Raw genomic sequence first — 26,936 nt, forward strand, 5'->3', positions numbered from 1 at the left:
TAGGGGAGAAAGGATGGAAGAGCGCGCCTGCGCGCTCGCTTCCCTACGGCCGCATCCTACTTCGGCCGTAGGGTGGCGCTGGGCGCAAGCTCCCTGGCAGCGCGGTCCTCCTGGCCGGCTTTGGGCCGCTCTAGCCGCCTTTCTCGCCTGCTCTGCCGGGAGGCGGGCACGCCCGCGGGGGTCCCTCCAAGATGGCGGCGCAGAGGAGGAGCCTGCTGCAGAATGTGAGGAACCCAGTCGCTCTTCGGGCTGGGGGTTGGGAGCCCGGGGGGACCTGTCGGGTGCAGGCGCGGCTCCTTCTCCGCCTTTGGTCGCCTCCTCGTCCCTAGCGGGGTGTGGCCGCCGCCCTCCCCTTTCCCGGGCCGGCCCCCCCTCATTCCCGACCCCGGATGCGTGCGTCCCCGCAAGGCCCGCGCGCGTGCGCGTTGCCGGCCGGGCCGCCGGGGGCTCGGATTCGCCGTCCAGCGGCCGGGAGCGTCAAGGGCGCGTGGAGGGTGGGAGCGTTCTGGAGCCTGCAGGGACAGTGGCGCGCGGCCTCGGAGAGAGCCGGGGTAGCAAGCCTACCCCGGGCCCTGGGCGGGTCGTGCGATAATAATAATCATAGCAGCAGCAGCAGCAGCCAGTTGTGTATCGCTTACTATGTCCCAGGCTTTGTGCCAGTAGCTTTATACTTCTAAGTTTAATTTTTCATAACAGCCCCGTGAGACAAGTACTGTGATTCTTCCTGTTTTACAGATGAGGAAACTGAGGCACAGAGAGGTGGTCATTTGCCAAAGGCCACACAGCTGGTAAGTGGCAGAGGCAGGATTAAATCAGGGATTCTGATTCCAGAAACCCTCTTAACCTCTAAGCTATACGGAGGGAATGACTGGGTTCTGGTCCTGGTTGTAACTCACTGTGCTTCCATCAGCCTCAGTTTCCTTATCGGTTAGGTAAGAGCAGGCAGTGGGAGGATTGTCTTGAGACTCGCCCCTCCCCCCTCCCCCCTCCCCCCAGTCTGGACCCTCATGGGTTTGTCACTGGTGTCTTCCAGCCCCTGCATCCTTTTGACACTCATATACATAGATGCACACGCGTGTTGGCACCATGGACCGAGGGCAGGTTGCTGGTCCCCTGGGTCCTCCTCAGACATGGCAGTCTGTTGTACTTGCCTGTGGACTTGTCTGCCTCCTGTACTGGAAAGTGAACTTGAAGAGAGGGTAACACTGAATAGTGTTACCAGCACCTCCCACCACTAGGTGCCGGGCATTCAATAAATTGTTTATAAAATAATAAAGCATTTGAGGCCAGGTCCAGTGCTCAGTCGTGACTTTACAGAAATGCAGCAGATCTTGGCCCTACTGCCCTAAGGGGTCTTGAAGCATTGGAACCGGAGGGTAAGGGTGGCCTTCACTGCTGTAATCTAATGAGAGGCTTTGTGTAGACTCCCTTTGAAATTGCTCTTCCAGGACAGCGATTCCCAGCTTTTCCCAGTGGGGAATGCTCTCTTCCCCTCCACACCTTTGGCTGTCCCTTTATTTTACTACTGCCTGGCAGTTTGGCCTTATCCTTGAGTTGGTTAGGTAGGCCTGGCCCTCTGCTTTGTAGGAGGGCAAGACCCCTATGTAAATGTCCCCAGTGTAGTAAATATTCCAGAAATACTGGGTGGGTTGTGGCAGATGATGGTGTGGTAACTGTCGTAGGCTGACGTGGCTTGCTGAGGAGAGTGGCTACCAGCTTCCCTCCCTTATCGGTGTGATGGAGCCCAGGGCACTCGGGTTAGACAGAGGCGAGCTTTGCTAGCTCCAGAATGTGTTCCTCGGTGGTGTGCAATCTTTTAAAGTTGGATGGTTAGCTTTAAGCACATAGCACTGTGATGAAAGGCAAAGGGATGGCAGGGATGTCCACACCAGACCCCTCCCACGCTAATGATCAAGACATCTCTGCTCACAGGGTATCCAAGGGTCCACGCGGTGTGCTGGGCTTGACCTGCCCTCCACTGTCCTCAGTCTGGTGAGAGTAGCTCAAACACCGTCATTCAGCAGGTGGCCATGAGAGCTGCTGGTCTGTAGTTACTGGGCCTGGGGATACGGAGATAAATAAGGCAGGTGTCCACCCCCACTGCATTTGCAGTCCTGCGTGGGAGAAGGAGCCTGTATCACTAATGTGATGTGTAAGGCACTCTAGTGTCAATGTGTTGAGGGGCTGCAGATGGCCTAATTTGACCAGGTCAGTGGAGGCTTGCAGGAAGGGCTGGGGATCTGCTGTCATGGTGCTGGGAGGGAGTGCCAGGGACAAGATGGCAGAGCACTTCGTGGAATGTCATCCTGAGGAGTTTCACCTTTGCTCCCCAGGTAGTGTAGTACCTTAAGAGGTCTTTTGCAGAAAAGATGAGCTTTTGAAGTAGCTTCAAAAAAACTTGGGGGGCCTCCCTGGTGGCGCAGTGGTTAAGAATCTGCCTGCCAATGCAGGGGACACGGGTTCGAGCCCTGGTCTGGGAAGATCCCACATGCCGCGGAGCAACTAGGCCCGTGAGCCAGAACTACTGAGCCTGCGCGTCTGGAGCCTGTGCCCCACAATAAGAGAGGCCACGACAGTGAAAGGCCCGCGCACCGCGATGAAGAGCGGCCCCTGCTTGCTGCAACTAGAGAAAGCCCTCGCACAGAAACAAAGACCCAACACAGCCCTAACTAACTAACTAAATAAATAAATTTAAAAAAAAAAAAAAAAAGGCCCTTCGGCCTGATAAAACAGCTCACAGGTCCTGTATGGCCTTGGGCAAGTCACTAACATCCCTAAACCTTGATTTTTCACTTAACATCCCTGAACCTTGGTTTCCCCACCTGAGAGGACTCCCAGGAGTGTTGTTAGTATTAAATGAACACATTACACTCCTGGCCTGGTGTGGTTACCCTCCAGCCGTGAAGCTCCACCTTCAGTCCTGATGTGAATGAAGGCCTACGGTTCATTCCCTTAAATGTCACTGAGTACTCAGTATGTGGCAGGCACTGTGTAGGTGCAGGGGACCCTGCCCTCATGAAGCTTACGTTCTAGTAAGGGAGATAAGAAACAGAAGTACAGATTATATATGATATAATAATATCCAGAATATAACATGGGGGTGCTGCGAGGAAGAATAGGCAGGATTCACAGACAGCGGGGTGTAGGGCCTGTTTTAGACAGAGTGGTCGGGGAAGACTGTTGAACGTTTGATGAGATGAGGTGGGCGATGTGGGAGGGGGTATTCCCGCATGAGGGAACAGGGGTGCAAAGGCTCCCCTATTAGGGGAGCGTCAGGGAGGCCAGCGTGGCTGGAGTGGAGTACGTTGGGGGAGTAGTAGAAGCCGAGGTCCGAGGGAGCCTTGTGGATCCTGATGTGAGCTTTGGATTCTGCGCTAAGTGTGATGTGGAACTCTAGGGTGGGTTTGAGTAGCGGCGTGAAGTGATCTGATTCGTGGCCGGAGAAAGAGCCTTCTGTCGAGAGGCAGACGTTTGAGCGGCGAGAGTGGAAGCCTGGGACCTGCTGCGTGGTGCTCCCCGTTGGCCAGGTGTGAGACGACAGGCTTGGTCAGAGTGATGGGAGAGGAGTGGTGAGAAGGACCCAGTTCTGGCTGCGTTTGGGGGGAAGAGCTGATACGGTTTGCTGACGGATCAAGTGTGAGGTGTGTGACAGAGGAAGAAGAGTCGAGAAGGACTACAAGGTTTTGTTTGGAACAACAGTGGTGCCATTTACTGAGGTGGGGAGCCCTGGAGGAGGCGTGCCCTGGGGGCAGGGAGAATCAAGAGTTTAATTTTGCCTAAACTACTATTTACTTAATTATTTTAAAAGTCAACTTGAAATCAAATTTTTCCTGAGCAATTATATCTATGAAATCACAGGTCCTAGCCACATATTTTTCTTCTAATGTATGTTAAACACACAGCCTTAAAAACATCCTTTAGACCATCACCTACAACCATCTCATATGCCGTCAGAATGTGGTCCAACTGCTGCAGCACACGGTAAGCTCCACAATTATTAGTAGCCCCTTTAAGAATGTATTAGTGCTATATTTGTGATGAAAACATAGAGGACCTTTGATGGAAACCCTAGTGAAAGAGGTGGGGGCCAGGAGTGGGGTCGGTCCCAGAGAAGCGAGGAAGGAAAAGGGAGTCATTCAGAAAGATAGAGATGGCAGGAGGCATCGGGGTGTTTTAGGCTTTTTGGAGAGAGAGAACTGCTGCCCCCACCCAGAGCCATCTTCCTGGGGGCATGATTCTCCCTTTCTGAGCTTCCTTTTTGCTTCTAAGGAATCCGGGTGCTTTCCCCACAAAAACACTCGGCCTTTTCATACTATAATTTGATATTCAAGCTGTGGCCTGAACTTGGAATCATGCTTTTGTCTATTTCTGCTGCCCAGGAGTTTGAGATGAGTCTCTGTGGGGACTTTCATGGACTACTTTTTTTTTTATTAATTAATTAATTTAATTAATTTTATTTTTGGCTGTGTTGGGCCTTCATTGCTGCGCTCAGGCTTTCTCTAGTTGCGGTGAGCGGGGGTTACTCTTCATTGTGGTGCGCAGGCTTCTCATTGCGGTGGCTTCTTTTGTTGCGTAGCACGGGCTCTAGGTGTGTGGGCTTCACTAGTTGTGGCTCGCGGGCTCTAGGGTGCAGGCTCAGTAGTTGTGGCACACGGGCTTAGTTGCTCCGCGGCATGTGGGATCTTCCCAGGCCAGAGCTCGAACCCGTGTCCCCTGCATTGGCAGGCGGATTCTTAACCACTGCGCCACCAGGGCAGCCCTTATGGACTATTTTTATGTGACATGGTCACGTGTACATGAGGTGCTAATGCTGAAATATATATGTACAAGGTGTGACTCCCTTAATGGGTTAAATACAATTGAATAACTAGAGAAATTTATACCAAAATATGAATTTTGGAATCTCCCTCAGACAATCAAGTTAAAATTAGGCTTTTCGAAACAGATTCTTTCTTGTGAGAAATGAATTTGTAACCCATCAAAGAGTTAAGTGAGCCATACTCACTGTTGTATGTGTTCATGAGGCTCTGAGCCTGAGACTCCCCTTTCTCAGCTTCTCACGACTCATGTTCAGGCGCTAAGCACCGCTTGCTGCTGGTGCTGTGGGCCTGGCATTTGCGGGCGTGGGAGAAAGTGTGCATCAGTGTGTGCAGAGGTGGAGGGGTGGGTGGTTTGTGTGAATAGAAAATACATGACCTTTCCGAAAATTGTTCAGAAACGTGGAGGAGGGAAGCAAGAGTGTTGGCAGTCTGGTGGGTTTTAATAGAATCAGCAATGAATGCTTGGTATGGATAATCCCCGATGGCGGTGGAGAGAAGGGGGAGCATACAATTGAAGCTTACCCGGCCACAGCAGGGTGAGAATGATTTGAGGGCCACTGCTGAAATCAGGGAGGACCAGATACTCTCCCACTCCCACACGGGTAGCACCTCCTGGAATTCTCTGGCAGCTTGTTACTGAATGTTTCAGCTGCTGTGGGGACTGCACTCTACGCAGGGCCGTCGCTGAAGGAGCACTCGTGAGTATCTGAGAACTTGCCCATATGTCATTGGGTCTAAGACACTATGGATTATAAGGACACATCATTACTTTATATACTACTAAGAAAGAAAGTGCCCTGCTAGTTAACTTGTAACACACTAACTTCAGCGATACTAAAAATGTTGAAAATACATGTCTTTGAATCGGTGAAATAAAGTAGCCAATTAACAATACCGGGCTATAACCTGAGAGTTGCCACAAGTTGCCAAATAGTTAATAGCCAGTGAGTAGGTACCCAGAATGCACGGTGAGGCCACGGGATGGATTTCTCAGGGAAGGGGCCCCACGGCCTTGGGCAGTATTTTCCCAGAACCTGGAACACATTCAGTGAGGTGGTTAGGTGTATGCCGATGTAAAACACATCCTTACATATGGAGGTTATTTGCTTTTTAGTTCTCTTTGAAACTTTCTGATGATATCAGGAGATAAACTTGGTTTGGTCCTAGTATGTATGTAACACCTTTCTGATTCTTGCTAATCTCCCTTTATTTCAACAGAGAGAACAGGGCTTCAGCTCAGAGTGCAGCAGCCCATGAGTTCAGCTAGAATTTAATAACCTTGTTTTGTTTTCCTTTTTTATTACCATCAAGATTTGGCAGGTAATAATGGTTTTCCACTTATAATACTGAAAAGTTTACATCAAAATGAAGTCATTTGAATAAAAGAAAAAATGGCAGATTAAAGAAAAAACATGAAATGGATGATTTGTTGAAGATGGTGAGTGGATGGTTGAGGTTTGGGAAACACGGGCCTCTGGCACTAGTGGGATTTGAGCCAGGCTTTTGTGGGTGGATAGGACTTGGAAAGACAGAAAGGGGGAGGCTCTGCCTTACCATAGATACTATTTAATATGCTCTTTGGGTAATTTTTTTCTTATTTCTTCTTTCTTTATTTAAATAGCAAACCAAGTTGGCTAGAAACTCATTGTTTAAAGAATGTCAATGTGAAATAGGAGAACTTTGCTCAGCAAGGTTCATATATAAATGGTTTGTTTTAAAGTATGTGCTTGTTTCTGTGACTGTACCTCTAGGGTCAGTAGCCTCTTTATTTGAGTCTCCAAAAATACACATGGCTTTTCAAGTATCCTAAACCTTTGGCGGAGGTGTTACTTCCCTTCTGTTTTTGGTGCAGACACCTCCTGTCAGAAGTGGGTTAGCTTCCCACGCTTTTTGTTCTGGTCACGGTTTTTTAGAAGTCATTTGGAACACTCTGTAGCAGGCCTTATCTGTACAGGATAGACAGCTGAGTGAGATTGTTAATCTGTCAAAGGGTGAGATTCAAAACTATGTCAACAGGCTGGATGGCTGAGATGAAAGCATTAAGATATAATCCAACCGATATAAATTTAAGTTTAAAAAACTCTTGTACAGGAGTGTGGTTTTGGGGAACTGACTCAAGAGAACTTCAGAGGAAAAAGACTGTTATTTTAGTTGACAGTAAGTAGAGGCTAGATGCCCATCTTTTCTTTAAGTATGTGAAAGCTGTTGATTTTTTGTGTTGATTTTGTATCCTGCCACCTTACTGATTTATTTCATTTGCGTTAGTTTTATTATTTATTCTTTAGGGTTTCCAAATACCATCATATCAACTGCAAATAGAGTTAACTGTACGTCTTTTTCAAGTCGTATGCTCTCCTTCTTTTCTCTTGTCTAATTGCATATGCTAACACCTCCAGTTCATTATTAAGTAATGGAGATTATAGGTATCCTTGCTGTGTTCCTGATCCTAATGCGAATGCCTTTTGTGTTTACCCACTAAGTAAGATGCTGGTATTAGGACTGACTGAAGTATATATATGATGGCACATTAAGAAAATATCCATCAATTACTGTTTCTTTAAGTGTTTTTATCAGAAATGGACAAACACTGCCCTTAAGCCCTGGAGTCTTTACCCACTGACCTAAACACTGATTGCCAATTAGTAAAATAATGCATTTCCAAAATATTACTAGCCCAACATTATGAAAATCAAATTTCAGAAAAAGCACTTAACACTGTAGAAGTGTCCGGACACTAGGCATAAATACTTTCTGAAGAATAAGGTGCTTGTTAAGTAGTTTGACCACTGTCAGACACACAGTCCTTCTGGTTTGGGCAGCTTGCTACGCTCATGTCAGCCGGGCATGGCTGCAGCAGCCAGCGCGGCATCAGCCCGCTCCTGAGAGCAGCTTCGTGAGCTCCCGTCGTGAAGTGCTTTTACATGAATTGTCCCTCTGCCACGACACTGATGTGGCAAGTTCCTCAGTCATCCATTTGAGTTTGTCTCCTTCCTTGTGAAAGGCTAATGTACTAGTCTTTTTCATAGTGTATTTCTCAATGCCGAGTGGGCCCATAAGTTGCTTGGGTAATATTTATTTTTTTTGCTGGAAAGTATGAATTTATTGGAAAGATCTAAGTCCCTGGAAGCCTGTCTCTGTCCCTTGTGGGAGTTGGATAACGGCAGAGGAAGCACTGTGACTGCAGCATCGATGACAGGTTTTGCATCGTGGGCGACACATTCATATTGTTCATCTCATATTAGAGGACGAGTTCAATCCATCTTAATCTCCATTTTAATCACAGACAGGATTCTAGAAAGTATAAATGTCTTCTCCTCCCATGCTTTAAAACAGCTGTGACATTTTGGGTTGCCAAATACTGGCTTCTTGGCCCATCTTTTCAGGACAGGGGACACTCCTAGTTGGGGAGATGCTTTTGTGCCTCTGCTTAATCTTATGCTTAATTTCATCCCAGTCGGAGGCAGGAGACAGACCCTAGAAAAAGGAGTTTCTTTGGGAAATTTACTTATGAGGTTGCCTGAGACCTTTGTGAGGTCCTTGGTGATGGAGGTATGTTAATCAGATCTAAGACATAGGGGATGATTGGCAGTATCTGTTCCTTGAAATATAATTCCTTGGCAATGAACTCCTTTCTGTGGCCTAAAAGGCCTTACACTGTCCCTACTTGGGCATACACGTGCATGCGTGTGTGTGAACGCAGGAGCAAGCCACTTTCCCCGCTACTCACTACAGAGGCCACGCCAGCCTCACACTTCCTTAAACCTAAGTCATTTTATTTTCTACCTCAAGGTCTTTGCATCTGCCTGGAAGGCTCCTCCCCCACTTTCTGAAATGGCCACTGCTCCATAATCGTTCAGGTCTGTCTCAGAGGTCACCTCCCCAGAGAGGCTTCTTCTGACCACCTCATCTGAAAGAGCCCTCCCCACCACTGTCTGTCCCCTTACCCTGATGTATTTTCTCCATAGCATATTTCCTTGTCTAAAAGTGCCTTGTTTATTTATCGTGTTACATGTTTGAAGTCTCTCTCCCTGGAAAGGAAGTTTCAAGCCAGGACCCTCGGTTGTTTTCTCCACTGTGTCCACAGCACCTGGAGTAATGCCAGCCTGTTGTAAATGTTCAGTAAACATTTGTTGAATGTATGTATTAATCAAATATACTCTCATTGCATAATGTCGTATGTGGATTCCAAAGACTGAAGTTCTCACTTATGTTAAGAGAGACATTTTTGTTGCTTTAAAATGAGACAGGTCAGGATTAAAACTAGAAACAATTTCATGTTACTATGAAGCAGTTTTTTGTTTTGTTTTATTTCCCTGTAGCTTGACCTGAAAGAGTTAAATGCTCAGCATCATCGGGAGCTGAGCAGAATTTCAGCTCTTGTTGCTGTTCCTTTTCCATTAGTAGATTTTAATCATATGTTCTGTTGTCACAGACTGCTAGTAGGCATTGATAGCTTTTTAGCCCTTGTGGTGAAGTTGTGTGAATTTTTTAAATCCCATAAAGAAGACACAAGGACTTTTAAAGACATACCATTTGATGAATTGCAAGATTCAACATAGTGAAGATGTCACATCTCCTCAGATTGATCTATGGATTTGAAACAATTCCAATCAAAATCCCAGCAGGATTTTCTTGTAGATACAAGCTGATTCTAAAATTTATATGGAAAGGTAAAGGATCTAGAATAGCCAAAACAGTTTTGAGAAAGAATAAAGTTAGAGGCATCACACCAACTGATGTTATAATGTAGATTTTAAATACAGATTAATAAAGCTGTGGTCATCAAGAGCATTGAGTTGGTGGAAGGATAGACACATAGATCAGTGGAATAGAATAGAGTCAAGAAATAGACCCATACATGTATGGCCAGTTAATTTTTGACAAAGGTGCAAAAGGTAATTAAATGGAGAAAGGATAGTCTTTTTTTCTTTTTTTTTAAAGTAACTGGAAGTATTTAAAATACTCTTTTTTTAAAAAAAATTTATTTTTGGCTGCGTTGGGTCTTTGTTGCTGCGCGCGGGCTTTCTCTAGTTGCGGCGACTGGGGGGGCTGCTCTTCGTTGAGGTGCACGGGCTTCTCACTGCGGTGGCTTCTCTTGTTGCAGAGCACAGGCTGTAGGTGCACAGGCTTCAGTAGTTGTGGCACACGGACTCTAGAGCGCAGGCTCAGTAGTTGTGGCGCACGGGCCTAGCTGCTCTGCGGCATGTGGGAATCTTCCCAGACCGGGGCTCGAACCCGTGTCCCCTGCATTGGCAGGCGGATTCTTAACCACAGCGCCACCAGGGAAGTCCAGAGAAAGGATGGTCTTTTCAACAAATAGTATTGGAAAAATTGGACATCCATTTGCCAAAAAAAAAAAAAAAAAAATTTACCTAAATCTCCTGCCTTATGTAGAAATTAACTCAAAATGGATCACAGGTCTAAATGTAAAACTATAACACTTTTATTTTTTACTTATTTATTTTTAAATTTGTTTATTTGGCTGTGCTGGGTCTTAGTTGTGGCATGAGGGATCTTTTAGTTGAGGCATGCAGGCTCTTAGTTGCAGCATGCATGTGGGATCTAATTCCCTGACCAGGGATCGATCATGGGCCCCCTGCATTGGGAGCATGGAGTCTTAACCACTGGACCACCAGAGAAGTCCCTATAACACTTTTAGAAGAAAACAGAAGATATCTTGACCTGGGACTGGGCAAAGAGTTCTTAGACATGACATCAAAAGCATGAACCATGAAAGAAAAAAAATGATTAAATGGATTTCATGAGGGGCCACAACTATTGAGCTTGTGCGCCTCAGTGAGAGAGCCTGCGTGCTGCAAACTACAGAGCCCACGTGCTCTGGAGCCCGTGCGCCACAACTGGAGAGAAGCCCGAGCACTGCAATGCAGAGACGGTGCACTGTAATGAAAGATCCCACATGCCTTAACAAAGATCCTGTGTGCTGCAGCTAAGACCCGACACAGCCAAAAAAATAAGGAAAATAAATAAATATATATATATTTTTTAAAATAAATTTATTTATTTATTTATTTATTTATTTTTGGCTGTGTTGGGTCTTCGTTTCTGTGCGAGGGCTTTCTCCAGTTGCGGCGAGCGGGGGCCACTCTTCCATCGCAGTGCGTGGGCCTCTCAGTGTCGCGGCCTCTCTTGTTGCGGAGCACAGGCTCCAGACGCACAGGCTCAGCAGTTGTGGCTCACGGGCCCAGTTGCTCTGCGGCATGTGGGATCTTCCCAGACCAGGGCTCGAACCCGTGTCCCCTGCATTGGCAGGCAGATTCTCAACCGCTGCGCCACCAGGGAAGCCCAAATAAATATTTTTTAAAAAAGGATTTCATCACAACTAAAAACTTTTGCTTTACAAAAGACACTGGTAAGTGAATGAAATAGCAGGTAGAGACTGGGGAAAATATTTGCAAATCACATCTGCAAGAAAAGACTTTTATCCAAAATATATGAAGGACTCTCAAAATTCAGTAGTTAAGAAAACAAACAACACAATTAAAACATAGGTATGAGACTTAAAGAGACACTTCACCAAAGAAGATATGTGAATGGCAAATAGGCACATGAAAAGATGCTCAACATCATTATTAGCCATTAGGGAAATGCAAATTAAAGCTGTGATGAGATATCATTATACACTTCTTAGAATGTCTTAAAAAAATAAAAAACCATGTGATGAGAATGTGGAGCAACAAGAACTGTCGTGCAGTACCTGTGGGATGCAGATGGTACACCACTTTGGAAAACAGTTTGGCAGTTCCTTATAAAGTTAAACAGCAGTCTCACTCCTAGGTATTTACCCTAGAGATATGAAAAGTTATGTTCACACAGAAACCTGCCCATGAGTGTTTATAACAGCTCTCTTCATAATTGCCAAAAACTGGAAACAGCCCAAATGCCCTTCAGGGGTTGAATGGATAAACTGTACTACATCCATAGGATGGAATAGTGCTCTACAATAAAAAGGGACCAACTGTGGATGCACGCACCAGCTTGGATGAATCTCAAAGGCATAATGCTGAGTGAGAGAAGCCAGTCTCGAAAGGTTATGTACTTAAAGACATAGAGTACAATGGTGGTTGCCAGGGGCTGGAGGGAAGGGAGAATGGGGAGTTTTTGTTTAATGGGTATAGAGTTTCAGTTTTACAAGATGAAAAGAGTTATGGGGATGGATGGTGGTGATGGCTGCACAACACTGTGAATATATTTAATACCAGTAAGATGTACACTTAAAGATGGCTTAAAAAATGGTTAAGATGATAAAGTTTATGTTATATGTGTTAACCACAATAAAAAGAGGAAGAAAAAGGTCATGCACTGCATAATTTGATTTATGGCATTCTTGAAAAGACTGTAGAGTGATGGGGCACAGGTCAGTGGTTGCCAGGAGTTAGGGGAGGGTGTGGCTTCAAAGGGGCAGCATGAGGGCGTGTTTGGGGAAGATGGGCTGTGCTGTGTCTTTATTGTGGCGGTAGTTACACAAATCTCTACGAGTGTTAAAATTCATAGACCTGCCCACCAGAAAGGCAATTTTACTATACGCTAATTTAAAAATAAAAACAAACTCCCACACCCTGCTGAAGTTGCTCCAGGGTGCAAAGCACAAAACTAAAGCGCTGGAATAAATGCAGCATAAAAGCAATTGAAATGAAAAAATAAAAATGAAAAAGCTATAAAGTCACTCCTTGTCAGTATGTAAATAAACAAAAGATGAAATTTGCCACGAAAGCTGACCACAAGCTTTTTACATATCTGATTGCAAAAGCCTGTTGAAGTAGTTTTCACATCCTTTTTTGAAGTCTGTTACTGCTTACTTGTAAGAAGTTGTGCACAGTATTCGTGCTTGTTTAATTTTCAATAAAGCTTTCAATCCAAATTTTACTCTCTTTGCAGTTGAACTTTGATTTTTCCAGTTTTAGTTTGCTCTAGTTCAGTTTGGTGGGCACGGGAATGCCTTTGTGAACCAGGCACGGCTCTCAAGTGGGGGCTGGGTGTAGGGGAGGCTTTCAGTGAGAGTTAGTGGATCACACCTGCGCCTGGTGTCAGGGTCGTTTCTGAGGCTTAGAAAATGCAGGTGCTCAGAGTGCCCCCCCAAGGAGATTTAGGAAATTCAGAGTCTGTGTTTGGGCTGGCTCCTAGACAGCTCTGTGTATATGTGTGTGTGTTTGTGTTTAAAGCTCTATCGTGGTTATACTGAACAGCCTGCTTTGAGATCCATGGGGTAGAATGGGAGTCAGACACAGGCAAGAGTGGGGGGCCAAGTGTAGTAGGGATACAAAAGGGCTGGCAACCAAGCCTGGGGAGGGGCTTCCTGAAGGAAGACTTCCTGGAGGCGGTGACTCCCGAGCCAGAGTCCCAAGGACATGGAGGATTATTAGACAAGGACAAGGAGGGTGTTCCACGCAGAGGGAAAGAGCGGGATGTGGACAGGGTACTGCAAGCATTTGGTACTAGTGGAGAAGCATATGGCAGGGGGGCAGATGGGAGAGGACGACACCAGGGTGGAGTGGGGACCAGGGCGTGGAGACCCCAGTGCCAGGAAGAGTGACTGAGGCTGAGCTGCTAAGTCAGTTTCTCTAGGTGTGGATCTGGGTTGCTTGAATCCGTCCCCTGGGAGGAGCCAGCTACACTGCATATATCCTGAGCCCCCCGCCAGGATCAGACGTTCTGTGGGAGGGGCCTGGAAATCTGCGGTTTTAACCAGTGCCTGAGGGATTGGAGTCAGAGCCGTTGCAGTGCGAGGTGGGGACCACCAAAGAGTTTTATACGAGGAGTTTGCTTCATTTGTGTATGTGTGTTTCACTCGTGCTCCGTAGCGTAGCGCACTCCTGGAGATCACTGCTGAGCCTTGCATGTGGGAACTCTAGTCATTTTCAGGTTTCCTGGGGAAGTTTGTGGATTAGCCATAAACCACGCAAACCCTTCTGCAGGTGTTTGTTCATAACACGCATCATTGTTTTCCAGGAGGAAGTGGAACCCTCTGGGTGGGGCTCCGGGCCTGCTAGGTTTTTGTCGGGGAAGAAAAAGAAGATGAGGTGGGGTCTGCCCTGGGCGAGAAGGTAATGCGTCTTGGTTTCCTGGTGTCCTTCCCAGGAACAGCAGCCAAGCTGGACGGACGACCTGCCGCTCTGCCACCTCTCTGGAGTTGGCTCAGCCTCCAACCGCAGCTACTCTGCTGATGGCAAGGGCACTGAGAGCCACCCACCAGAGGACAACTGGCTCAAGTTCAGGTGAGGGTGCTGGCAGCGCTCTCCTGGGCATCAGAAGTAGGTCTGCAAGCAAGAGAAAGCAGTTTTGCAGCTGTTTTCCGTGGGGCTTCCTGGTGAGATATGGCCCACGGGAGGTGGTGTCTGCTGCTGTCCCCTCCACATCTAGACGTTAGACCAGCTGAAGGCCTGCTGCAGGGGGCATGGGTATCCTAGAAGGTCGTGGCCGGAGTGCAATGATGGTTAAAGTGGGGGACCCACGTGGGCACCTGAAGCCACAGCTGCTGTGTCTTTTGTCTCCCCAATGCCTTTCCCTCCTCCCCCTCACTCTGGAGCTGGCATCACTCTTCTGTGAGTGCCTGGTCTCAGGCCACCTCCTGCCCTCTCCCTCTGTCAGGAGTGAGAACAACTGCTTCCTGTACGGGGTCTTCAACGGCTACGATGGCAACCGGGTAACCAACTTCGTGGCCCAGCGGCTGTCCGCGGAGCTCCTGCTGGGCCAGCTCAGCGCCGAGCACACTGAGGCCGACGTGCGGCGGGTCCTGCTGCAGGTACTGGGGCTCGGGCTGGCTGGCCGTGGCTGAGTTCCCTGGGCCTCGGCCCTGCGGCTGCAGAGCCTGCGGTTAGCCCGGGGCTGGTCTGAAGACCTCGCTGGCTCCTTGTCTCTGCAGAAGAACCAGCTCTGGGAGCCTCTCCCAGCGGCAGGGGCACCCCACTTCCCAGGTGCGGGGCTGGGCAGCCAGCAGCAGTCCTTCCCCACGACTGGCAGGGTTGGCTCTGGACGAGATGCTCCTGGGGAAGGGGATAATGGACGTCACCTTGGACGTGGGGTGTGGTGGCAGTTGCTGAGCCCTGGCAGAAACAAGGTCGTTGAGGGTGATCCTCTCCCTCCGTGTGGCTCAGGCACTCAGCCGCTAGTCACTGCGGGCTCCCCAGGCCCTGCCTCCTCACTCCCAGTTGGCTCGTGCTTGTTTGCCACTTTGGCGTTTCTGCTTGCTGCTGTTCTGGAGTTTTTCCTCCTGGCATCTCCTTTTGGAAGCAAGTCCAGGGGCACTTAGTTTTAGATGAGAAGTGTGGATTCCTCTTCCTCGAAAACAGCGCTCCCAGCCATTTTCCTGCCTTGGCACCTGAGGGCCCGGGCACCGGCCATGGCCTTAGGGCCCAGTGCCAGTGATTCTCAGCTGGTGCCCTTGGGAAAGGTGGCAGCGTGAGCTGTGTTGAGGGGCCCTCAGGATGTGGCAGTGACACTAGCTGTCACTGACCTAGACTTAGTCTGGGCCGGGCGCTGGGTGCTCGGGGTGGATACCCTCAGTCACTCTCAGAGCAGCACTTCGTCTGTTTCATCGATCCATGAGGAGGCCGCGCTGCCTGGCCGGCAAGTGCAGAGCTGGCTGTCGCCCTCAGGCAGCCTGACTCCAAGCCTGTGCTCCTCACCTCTCTGCCGCGTCCCGCCTCTCTGGTCGGCCTGCACTGCCACCTGGAAGGCACCAGCCCCACGGGGCCGTCTTTATCAGACCTCGCTCTGCAGGAGCAGCAGTGCCTGGTGGTGCGCCGTGTGAAGCCCCATCACATGGTAACCTGCAGTTGATACAACTTGTTGCTGTTAATAGTGAGCATTTCAGCAGCAGATGACAGTGGTGTTTGAACTGGCCTTTGCCTCCTTGTCCTCTGCCTCCAGGCCTTCGATGTGGTGGAGAGGAGCTTCCTGGAGTCCATCGATGACGCATTGGCAGAGAAGGCGAGCCTCCAGTCCCAGCTGCCTGAGGTAACGTCCCCAGCCTGTGCCGCAGGAGAAGCAGATCAAGGTCCAGCTTTGCCAGGAGCAAGGACTCATCTGCCATGTCCCTCCCAGACCACTGATACAACTGGGGCAGAGCAGCAGGCGTTAGGGGACGGTTTCTGATGGGATGCGGGTGGCAATGGGTCTGCCCTCCTAGGGCCCTCCTTGGCTGGCTACGAGCAGCCGTACTCTGGGACTCCACTTGGGGTGGGCATAGGGTGTGAGAGAAGCTCCTTCCAGGTCGGTCCTCTGCTCGAATCTGTCCAGGCCTCGTTACCTGCCTGCTCACGTCACGCGCAGGTACCTTCAGGGCCGACGGGACGAGTTAGGTCACACCTGGCTCTGCTGAAAGAAGCCTGCCCTGGAGCTGCAGCCAGCTTCCTTCCCGGCCGGGCCTCAGATGCTCTCTCTTTAAGGGAGGGGAGGTTGGTGAGACGGTCTCCAAGGCCCGGCCTGCTCTGACCGCCGATGATGGCTTCTAGGGCGTCCCTCAGCACCAGCTGCCTCCTCAGTATCAGAAGATCCTCGAAAGACTCAAGACGTTGGAGAAGGAGATTTCGGGAGGAGCCATGGCCGTGGTGGCGGTCCTTCTCAACAACAGGCTCTATGTCGCCAATGTCGGTGAGCCATCTGCCTGTCCCAAGACGGGAGAGCAGGGGAGAAGGTCAGCCTCGGGATCCGTGTGTCCTTTGGGCGGTCTGCTTCCCAGACACGGAAGACCTCCACCTCGAGCGTCCTGAGACCACTTAAGAGTTTCCCGTTGACCCCATAGGACGTCTCAGTCCCAGCCCGGGGCATTTGAAGTACCTGCTGAGAGGCTGGTGTCCCGGCTTGAGTCCCCCCTGTGCCCCTAACTGGCTTGTGGCCTTGGGGAGTTGTGTCCTCTCTCTGGGCTACCTCAGTGGCTTCCTTGTCTGGAAGAGGTTGCCCGGCTGTGGAAGACCCACTTGGCATGAAGGGCGGCAAGATGGGCTGGGTGTGGGCTGGAGGGTGAGAGGTCACAGGGACGTTTGGATTTGTAGGTGAAGAAGGGCCATGTGGGAGCTCGAGAAGGTGGTGCCCTCAGGGTGCAGTTTACTGCAGGGGCTCTGGAGAGACCCCACTGATACGGTCCCTCTTCTCTTCCTCCTTTCCTTAAGATTTCGTTATGGAAAAAATTCAAAACTGTAATAAACAGCAGAGTGAAGAGCATTTAATGAACTGCTGTGTGCCCATCCCCCAGCCCCAGCATCCTTCCCCCGGCCAGCCTCTGGGGCTTCACCTACAGCCCTCTGTCCCCGCGTTGTTGTTGAGCAAACCCAGACATTGTGTCGTGCTATCTGTAAATATTGCAGTGTGGCTCCTTAGAGAAAAGGTCTCTTATTAAAATCCTAATCGTAACTGTCCTCGGATGTCACTGGAAAAGTTTAACCTAATTCCTTAATATTATCAGCTCTCCCTGACTGGTGACTGGCTCCAGTGGTCTGAGCCTATTTTCTTTGCTCATTTCAAGGATTTCCATGTGTGAGATGCTTGCCTTTTCTCTCTTTTCTCAACGTGTCCTGTTCTTCGCTGTGCTCTCCGTCTTCGCTCAGCTGCTCAAATTCTCCTGCAGGTACGAACCGTGCACTTTTATGCAAATCCACGGTGGATGGTCTGCAGGTGACACAGTTGAACGTGGACCACACCACAGAGAATGAGGACGAGCTCTTCCGGCTCTCACAGCTGGGTGAGTGGGGGGCGGGGCCTGGTGGCTCGCCCTGTGCCTTCTGTTGGCCATGTAGAGAGAGGCATGAAGTGGACGGGCTGTGACCTTGGGCTTGGGACCAGCCTGCCTGGGGTTGAATCCCAGCTCTGACACTTACTAGTTGGTGATTTTGGAACTTACTCAAGTTTTCTGTGCCTCAGTTTCCCCTTCTGTGTAATGAGGATAATAGTAACACTTACCTCAGGGTGTTGTGAGGATTGAAAGAGTTATTACATGTGAAATGCTTCCAGGAGTCTCTGGTATGCACTGTTATTGGTGGAGACTGAGAGGCCAAAGAAGTCCTGGGGCTCCAGCTGCCGCCATGGCCACTCCGTCCCTTCCCTGGGAGCCCAGGCTGCAGAGGGAGCTGAGCTGGGCGGTGCTGGATCTGCTGTCCCGCAGGGGGGGACTCAGCCACGGCTGTTCTGATGGGGATGGGGGCTGAGGACACTGGGGGACTTTGGGCTCACTGCCCTCCAGGGTGCCTGCTATGATCTCACTTCCTGTTCAGTGCCTTGTTTTTGTGGATAGGTCTGTATCCCCTTCTTTTGGTTCTTCTTTATGAACAAACTCTGAGGTTGTCGTGTTGTTCTTCCTCTGGTAGGTTTGGATGCAGGAAAGATCAAGCAAGTGGGGGTCATCTGTGGGCAGGAGAGCACCAGGCGCATTGGGGATTACAAGGTCAAATACGGCTACACTGACATCGACCTACTCAGGTGAGTGGCCGGCCCAGCTGCCCCCATTTGTAAGACCAGAGGCCTGGGGCAGATGCAGATTTTAGGCTCTAGGAACAAAAGGTACAGTTGAGGTAGTATGGAGCCCAAGGAGATTCTTTCGTTCTCCCAGAGAGGTTGGTGTGGGGCAGGCCCTGGACCAGGCAGGCCAGGAGTTGGGGTCCTGTAGAGCTAGGCTGGCAAGGGGTTAGGTGGGGAGCTGGGCCAAAGCCAAGGGCAGCAACCAGTGCCACAGGACCTGGCAGGAGAGGCCAGAGTTGGCATGAGCTGCCTGGTGTGGATAGAGACAGACCGAAGGCCTGTTGGTCGGTACTGTCATGGCTGGGGCCAGGGCGGGGCTGCCAGATGGGTTGTCCCTTCTGGATGCCACCCACTGCTCATAGCAAACAGACGATGATAATAACGTGAGCCTTCATCCAAGCCCGCGCGCAGTTTTTTACATCCGTTGTCTTATTCAGTCCTCAGGCCCTATGAGGTGGGTGCTGTTATTGCCCCAAAGGTATTTTCGTATGAGGAAACTGACACATGCAGACACTAGATAGCCTGCCTGGTCTCAGGGCTGATAGTGGGCTTAGGCAAGACTTGAACCCAGGCAGGCTGAATTCAGAGCTTGTGTCCTGAACTACGGCGACCCTGTATGCGAGAACACTGTGTGTGTGTGTGTGTGTGTGATGCCCATCTTGTGTCTTAGAAAACATGTGTAACAGCTCCTTACCCTCACAAGGTTTAAATAATTACATTTGGAACCTTTTGTCTCTAATTTGTCGGGTTCTGTTTGCTTTATGGAAAGGTCCATCTATGATTTAAAACAATTCAAACAGTGCCCAGGATATGCAGTGAAAAGTGAATCTTCCTCCCACCCCAAGCCCAGACTCCTTCCTCAGAAGCTGCTAGTTTCTGAGGTATCCTGCCCTGGAGTTTCTGTGTACATGCGCGCATGTGTGTGCGCGCCGCCTGCCCTGTGCATGGCGCGTGCTTGTTGGGGGTGGGGAGGGAGCAAGCTGCTTTTTCAAAACACCCACAAATGCTAGCATTCCGCGCCCAGTGTTGTGCACCTCACTTTTTTCAGTATAGGCACCCACTCCTCCATTCCTGCTCACCTACAATTTAGGCTGGCAGCATTCTTGGTAACAGTTGCTAGGATTCCAGTGTGTAGCTGTCAGCGCTCACCTAACCTGCCCCTACTGATGGACCGACCTTCAGGATGTTGCCAGACTCACTCTTTCAAATCCTGTTGCCAGGAACATCTTCTCATCCCTGCCCTGTGTGCATGTGTGCATGCTGGAGCTTCCCGACATTGAGCAGCTCTGATGGTGCGTCAGTTCACAGTCCCTCTGCAGCTAGAGTGTATGTGGGGCCTGGGTCAGCTTGGAGGAGCCCAAGAGGAGTGGGCTTTTAAAAGAGAACCCACCCCTCTGGCTGTCCCACCCTCCCCCTGCCACCCCCCGGCTCTGTGGACAGGAAATGCGGAGTGGGACCAGGATTGGGCATTTGACCTTGGCCGTTGTGACCCCAGCCTCCCTCTGGCTTTCTTGGCCCTCTGAGCTTTATTTTAAGAGCTGCCCTCAGAAGACAGGTCTGTTTTTCTGGTTTTCTCTCTCCTCTCCTCCTTTTCCTCTTGTCAGATGTGTGTTTTATTTTACATTCTGGGTGTAGAGTCTTCTCACCGGAATAAATGTCCCCAGGGGGCCATTCCAAGCACAGCTGTCCCCTCTGCTCTCTTCCCACAGCGCCGCCAAGTCCAAGCCCATCATCGCGGAGCCTGAAATCCACGGTGCACAACCCCTGGATGGGGTGACTGGCTTCCTGGTGCTGATGTCCGAGGGGCTGTACAAGGCCCTGGAGGCAGCCCACGGGCCTGGGCAGGCCAACCAGGTGAGCTGGGCCCGAGGAGAGCACGGCTGGCCAGCCTGCACGGTGGCATGCTCCCCAGAGCTCTGATTCTCACGTGCTTTCCCCAGACATCTTCTCTGGGTTCAAAGTTGGGGGAAGAAAAAGCCCAGAGTTCCAAGAACACCCATCCTACCCAAAAGCTTTGCTCATCTGGGCTTGAAGCAGTGTCAGTCTCCAGGGCGCTGAGCAAAGCCTAAGGGAAGAGGGTGAGGGAAATGAATTTCCACAGGCACACGTGGCTCTGGAGACTGTCTGGGAAGGGCCCGGGTGGGCTGCGGAGGAAAGCCCAGCAGGGGCGCGGCCTGGTACACAGAGCGCTGGCCAAGGAGTCGTGCGGCCCGCCCAGGTCCCGCTCCACTGCCTCCTTCGCTTCCCTCTTTGAGCTGCAGATGATATACAGTTCATTCCTTGTTTCTGAGACGGGGATGATGACATCTACCTTTGTGGGGTTGTGATGAGGGCTGGGCGTGGTAGACGTAGGTTCTCAGCCAGGGGGAGCTGCTGCTTTTTCCTGCGCCTTGGAATGCACGTGTCAGATGGTCGTCACTAAAGTGGGACTTGGAGGCAGTCACGTCGAGGATGATCTAGAAGGGAAGCTGCCTTTGCCTGACCTGGGCTTGCTGGGTCAGTCAGAGAAGTTCAGCTTGCGTTTCTCCTTCCATCTGTGATTCTGGTGAGAAGGTAACCTTTTCTGCTCTGTCCTAATTAAAAATAATGAGGGAAAGTCTTAGGTGCCTAACTGTCTCCTAATACCTGTGTTCAAGGTTTTTCATCTATTTTATCTCATTCCTTCCAGTAGCCTTATAACATAGTAGGGGCAGGGGCTCACTGCCGTGTCACGCTAGGGAACTTGGGGCTCACAGAGTTCAGGGTCTTGCCTGAGGTGACAAAGCTGGTCAGTGCTGGAGCTGAGCCCCCCGGACCGGGCCCAGGTCATTTCCTGTTACCTGCCCCTGCCCTCCTACCTCCGAGAGACTGCAGCCAGCCATCATGTAGAGGATTTTGTGTTTATATTTTTTATCGTACCATAAATGTGATTTTTTTTCCTTTCTTTGCTCTTCGCGATAAGACTATCCAGTGGCTTCTACTGGGTTCTAGAATACACTGGACAGTGGACTTCTCTGAGGGCAGGGACCCTCTCTTCATCCTGTATCCTCAATTTCTGACAAAATCGACATATCATCTCCTACAATAAGTTTGTTCCAGGAAAGAAAGCTGAATAATAATGACAATTTGTACTGAGCTTTTTAGTAGTCTCCGAAGCGCCCTCACATCCATTATGTTATTTAATCCTCGCTGTAATGCAGTGAGGTGGATATTATCCCCCATTTTTTTGGTGTGTGGAAGCCAAAAATCAGAGAAATCACAAGGTCACACCTTTTCTAATGAGAAAGTTCCAAAAGAGTTATTCTGAATACCTTGAGAAGCTCAGGTTGCAGGCTTGGCTGGTGGGGACGTCCGCTTGCTTGGCTGGTGACCCCTGAGTGTCCTGATTCGGCTGTGAAGGTGTGGCCTACACTCCCTGGGCCCCCTCGTGCCTCACCAGGTTTCTGCTCCCCTCGCCCCCAGGAGATCGCCGCCATGATCGACACGGAGTTCGCCAAGCAGACTTCCCTGGATTCAGTGGCCCAGGCCGTGGTGGACCGGGTGAAGCGCATCCACAGTGACACCTTCGCCAGTGGCGGGGAGCGTGCCAAGTTCTGCCCAAGGCACGAGGACATGACCCTGCTGGTGCGGAACTTCGGCTACCCCCTGGGAGAGATGAGCCAGGCCGCACCCTCCCCCGCCCCAGGTATGCGTGTGCAAGCCTGCACTAGGAAGGCGCCGGAGGCCATGTGTGTGCAAGCCTGCACTAGGAAGGCGCCGGAGGCCATGTGTGTGCAAGCCTGCACTAGGAAGGCGCCGGAGGCCATGTGTGTGCAAGCCTGCACTAGGAAGGCGCCGGAGGCCATGGGTGTGCAAGCCTGCACTAGGAAGGTGCCGGAGGCCATGTGTGTGCAAGCCTGCACTAGGAAGGCGCCGGAGGCCGTCTGGGGCTGGGGCCTTGCTGCCTGGGGCGGGGTGGAGTCGGGAGGCCTGGCTTTGAGCAGTTCCAGGCCGGGCCCTGACTTTAAAGCTCTCTGAGCTGTGCTTATTTTTCCCTTTTTGTCTGTGAAATGAGGACAATACCACCTGCCCTGGCCTCCTTTGAAAGACCTGAGTGCGCGGGAAGCACTTTGCAGCGCCACGGGCCACATCGCGGGGACAGCGGCCGCTGCGGGCTCGGTGCCTGCTGTGCGCCAGCCACCTCACCCGCATGTTTCCTTTCGTCCTCATTAACAGCCCTTTCACAGAAAGGAAACTGAGGCCCTAGAATGAAGGGACCTGGCCGTGGTTGGGCATGTCAGAGGTGAGAGAGAGACACTTTACTCTCTACCTTTTTAATTCTAAATCAAGTTGCCCAGAAAGAATTTTTCTTTTGTTCTCCCTCCCAGTGCTGCTTTAGTGTCAAGACCATCAATTCCTGGGGGCTGCATTTCTTTTTCTTTTTTTCAAACAAGCAAGCCCTAGCACTCAAGCATCAGATGGATTTGTTCTCCCACGGACACCGGGGTTACTGGAGTTTCTCTAGCTTGTTATTGCAACCGTATTTTTGTTGGGCCAGCCTCAACTAGGAGCATACTTAGCCCTTGGGTTAAAGCACCGTGGGAAGCCAGGCAGTAACCCTTTCGTTGAGGCAGCTCAGCACTTCTCTTCCTGCTTTGAGCACCAGCAGTGCTTTGCTGCTGAGAGGAGGCCCCTGCCTGGCCCGGAAGAGTCTCTGCCACAGATACTCCTTCGCTGTCCTAAGGGGCAGAGGGTCAAGCTAGGGGAACTGAACCGGGCCACCGCCTACCTTCTCAGGCCCTGGAGCGGCCCTGTTGCTGCCACCCCAGGGTCCCCCCCAGCCGCGCCCTGTAGCCCACAACTCTCTTCCTCCCAAAGCTGCAGGAGGACGCGTGTACCCCGTATCCGTGCCTTACTCAAGCGCCCAGAGCACCAGCAAAACCAGCGTGACCCTGTCCCTCGTCATGCCCTCCCAGGGCCAGCTAGTCAACGGGGCCCACAGCGCCTCCACCCTGGACGAGGCCACTCCCACCCTCACCAAGTAAGCGGCCCCCCCAGCCCCAGCCGTCTCAGGCCTGCTTCCTGGGCACAGCCCTGGGTCCCTGGACAGGAGTGGCCGTAGGGCCACGTCCTGTGCCTGAGGAACCTTGGGTGAAGTGCCCTGAGATGCGCCGGGGTCTTGTTCCTCTCAAATCCCCCAGTTCCATCCCTGGGGAGGCCTCCCTAGCCTCCGAGGCGGGACTGCAGGTTCCAGCAGCTCCTTGAAGCCGGAAGGGAGGGGGTGGAGACGGGCAGCTCATGCTGACAGCCCACTGCTCATTGCTTCTTGCAGGTGCCATGGATTTGTTTTCATTTAATGGGAAGGTTGTCCTCTTGTTCTTTTCTCTTCTCCCGTCTTGGAGTGCGTGATTTGGGGGGCCTCCCCCATGGTATCTGTGCTTGTGGGACATTGTTTGGCCTGTGCCGGCTTATGAGAGCCAGTGCTCTCTGACTAAAGCGTCCGATTTTAGCTTTGAAGCGAGTTCTCTAGTTTCAGGCTGGGGGAGGGGTGGGGCAGCAGGGGGTCTGGAGCCTGGGGGTGTGGTGTGCAGGCCCCCTCCTCACTCCTGGCAGACCTGCCTGACAGGTCTGGTGTCTGCCCTGCCCCCTCCACGTCTGGGGAACGTACCCCCACCTGCCACACCAGGGGGCTGGGCTCTGGTTTCCACATTCCAGCCCTGCACAGAATAATAGAGGTGCCCCACCCAGCCCACTCAGGATCTGGCCGGTTGGAAGGGCCACCGGGAGGGTTTCCCTGTGCCTCGCAGGGGGCCTTTCCTTCTCCCTGCCCCCAGGCTGCTGCCGCTGCCACCACTGCTGCCGCCACCCCTGTGGGCTGGAGGGACCTGCCAGGCAGTTGAGTGATGGGCATCCTGAGTGTTGTACGGGTGGCCTCCCCACCCCTGCAGGGCTGCTCAGAGGAGCCACCAGCTGTGTCCACAAAGGCAGGGCGTGATAGCAGCCGTCCCAGACCAGGCAGGAGAACCAGCCATTTTTCTGTGCCTCCAGCTCCCTGGGTCCCTCCATCCCGCGTCGGCACTTAGTTGCTCCCCCCCCCCGCCCCACCCCCGCTGCCGGGCTGGCCCAGCTCTGAGTGCTGGGAGTGTGCAGGACAGTGGGTTAGCAGGTAATTCCCAGATGTTACAGGCTGTGTGGCACAGGGTGGGTGCCTGGGGGGCCCGTCCCCACCCAGCTTGCGAGAGGAACGAGGAGGAGGGAGTAAGGAGGTTTTCCGGGAGAAGAGCCCTGGCCTGCCTGTGACCAGTGGGGTTTGGTCTAGGATGGATTTGGAGAGGTTGGAGTGGATGGCGTCCAGCTCGGCACCGCTCTGAGGGTGGCAAGTTCTGCATCCTACACGGTAGCCACTAGCCATGCGTGATTACCGAGCACTGAAGTGAGGGATCCATTTTATTTAATTCTAGTTAATTTAAATAGCCACATGTAGCTAGAGCTTCAAAAATACATTTGACTTTTCCTCTGCCCCGAAGAACATCTGGCCGGCTGGCTCTTGTGGTTGCCTCTGTGGCCTGTGCCCTGAGGGGCTGGCCAGACGCCACGGCCTGTGACTGATTTGCCCCTGTTGTGCTCCCAGCCAGAGCCCGACCCTGACCCTGCAGTCCACCAACACGCACACCCAGAGCAGCAGCTCCAGCTCTGACGGGGGCCTCTTCCGCTCCCGGCCCGCCCACTCGCTCCCACCCGGCGAGGATGGCCGCGTCGAGCCTTACGTGGACTTTGCGGAGTTCTACCGCCTCTGGAGCGTGGACCACGGCGAGCAGAGTGTGGTGACGGCGCCATAGCCCGGCCGCGGAGTGCAGCCCGAGCAGGACCTTGCCTGGGGACGGGGCCCAGCTCCGGGCAGGACGCCTGTGCCCCAGGGGCCCGCGGGGGCCTGGTGCTCAGCCTGCGTCGTACTCTCACTCCACAGCCTGCGGCGCTGTAGAGAACGTTCTCTCAGTGCACCAACGCAGACCGGACCCCTTGTCACGGCGGCTGCACAGGGGCTGGAGGCAGTCCCCCGGGCAGCCTCAGCCACGACCATTGCCGTTTCTCAGAACAAGGGGCACAAGTGCGACAGCCCACGAGCCCCCCGAGTGGCAGCCACTGCTCTCCCAAGGCCACCCGCTTCCCGCCACCACCTCCCCTGGAGGAGCCTGTGGCCACTGCTAGCGCCCCCTCGCCCCTGGGCGGTGGTTCCCGCCTTTCTTCTCCAGCCGGCCTCCAGAGTGGAACCCCAGTTGGCGTCTGCACCTTCGAGGCCTGCACCCGTCCCTGGGCCCCGTCCTTGGCCTCCCTGGGCTCAGGGGGACTGGGATGGCTGCAGAGGGGGCAGTCAGGTGGAGAGGAACCGGAGAGAACTGGTCCAAGAGGAGCACTGGTGCTGGAGCCCACCAGAGCGGGTAGGCTGGGCAGGGCTGGCTCCCCAGAGCCGGGTGAAGAGGTGAGGTGTGCCCGGACTGAGTGGGGGCAGGGGCCGCCCTTGTCAGGCCCCTCGGGAGCGGCGAGGCCCTGAGTCGGGGCGAGCGGTCCTGCTCTGCTTTTTCCCTGCTGGAGCTGGGGAGGGCCCCAGGGTGGGAGCCGCTAAGACTGCAGTCTTAGCCACTGACTGTGAGCCTCTGCCAGCTCCACGGTAACACACAGGTCTCAGGCCAGGCCTCGGGGCTCACTGGAAACAGAGAACAGTGGAGATGGTTCCAAGAGGGAAGAGGTTCCTGGAGCCCTGCTGCTCTGGGTGGTCGAGGGCTTTGGAGACGTGCACTGTTTTTACAGACACCTAGGGTCGGGATCAGGCCAGCCCAGGCCCTCAGTTAGACCATTTGATGCATGTTCTCTGCCTTCGGTGGGGAAGGGGTGCCACCAGGGCTGTCAGCTGGAATTGCCCTCTGTATTTTCAGAGGAGGACGCAGGCTCGGGAGACTCACACCTTGTCCAAGTCACACAGTCAGTGTGGAGCAGAACTCAGACTTTCTTGTCAGTCTCTGAGGCCCCCCTGGATTCTTGCCAACACCCCCCTGGTGCCCAGCCTCCTGCCCCATGATGCCCCAGACACAGCTCACCAGGGACTGGCCGCTGTGCGTGGCCTCCAGTGTGCTTGGACTCTGAAAAGTCAAAGGCCAGTTCCGAGGTTCCCCGTTCGCCCTGTGGTCCAGGAATATGTTTTCCTGTGGCAGGGCAGGGCCCACTGTGGTGCCGGTTTCCGAGGGGAGCCGCGGCATGAGCAGAGGAAAAGCGGATCTCAGCGGAGGGCCCTGACCCCCCTCCGCTACGAAGCCATCTCCGTTGTGCAGGTGAGCAGATTTAAAATCAGCCCCAGAGGCTTGGGCACAAAGGGATTCTCTTCCGAGAATGTCTCTGTATGCTGTTTGGTTTCTAGAAATAGAATCACTTTTTTACGGCAGTAAAGAGATAATAAAGGGAGGTATAATACGTCGTGGTGTTAATAGTCTTCTACGGGTGTCTCGTGTAACTCGCGGCGGCCCTGGGAGGTGGCTGCCGCCTCCTGCCCCGCTCAGCAGCCGGAAGCGCCAGCTCACCAGGCCGGGGAGTGGCAGAGCCAGAATGCGAGCCTGGCCTCTGGACCGGGCCGGCGCTGCCACCTCCCAGCCTGAGGGGAGAGCGCTGGGTTGCTCAGCGTCCCCCCAGGGCCCT

General features: G+C 52.3%; 1 protein-coding gene across 8 annotated transcripts; it reads left to right on the forward strand.

Moving 5' to 3' along the window:
* Positions 1–13: 13 nt before the first annotated feature.
* TAB1 (TGF-beta activated kinase 1 (MAP3K7) binding protein 1) lies at positions 14–26,714 on the forward strand (the record flags this gene model as incomplete). 8 transcript variants are annotated; one of them, XM_082352750.1, is made up of 14 exons in its annotated part: positions 164–224; positions 736–788; positions 3,903–3,981; positions 6,132–6,258; positions 13,917–14,053; positions 14,427–14,580; positions 15,708–15,794; positions 16,292–16,430; positions 17,404–17,517; positions 18,140–18,251; positions 20,000–20,144; positions 21,732–21,954; positions 23,127–23,289; positions 24,880–26,714. In XM_082352750.1, 11 exons carry the CDS (start codon positions 6,238–6,240, stop codon positions 25,085–25,087), a joined length of 1,503 nt encoding a protein of 500 aa, XP_082208876.1. In that variant the 3' UTR covers positions 25,088–26,714. The 8 variants fall into 8 exon arrangements, with proteins under 8 accessions (XP_082208873.1, XP_082208874.1, XP_082208880.1 ...); XM_082352751.1 differs by lacking the exon at positions 736–788 and having other exon boundaries at positions 210–224; XM_082352752.1 differs by lacking the exons at positions 164–224; positions 736–788 and adding an exon at positions 3,288–3,716.
* Positions 26,715–26,936: the final 222 nt, after the last annotated feature.

The sequence above is a fragment of the Balaenoptera borealis genome, assembly GCF_965194805.1.
Source record: "Balaenoptera borealis genome assembly, chromosome: 13".
NCBI lineage: Eukaryota > Metazoa > Chordata > Mammalia > Artiodactyla > Balaenopteridae > Balaenoptera > Balaenoptera borealis.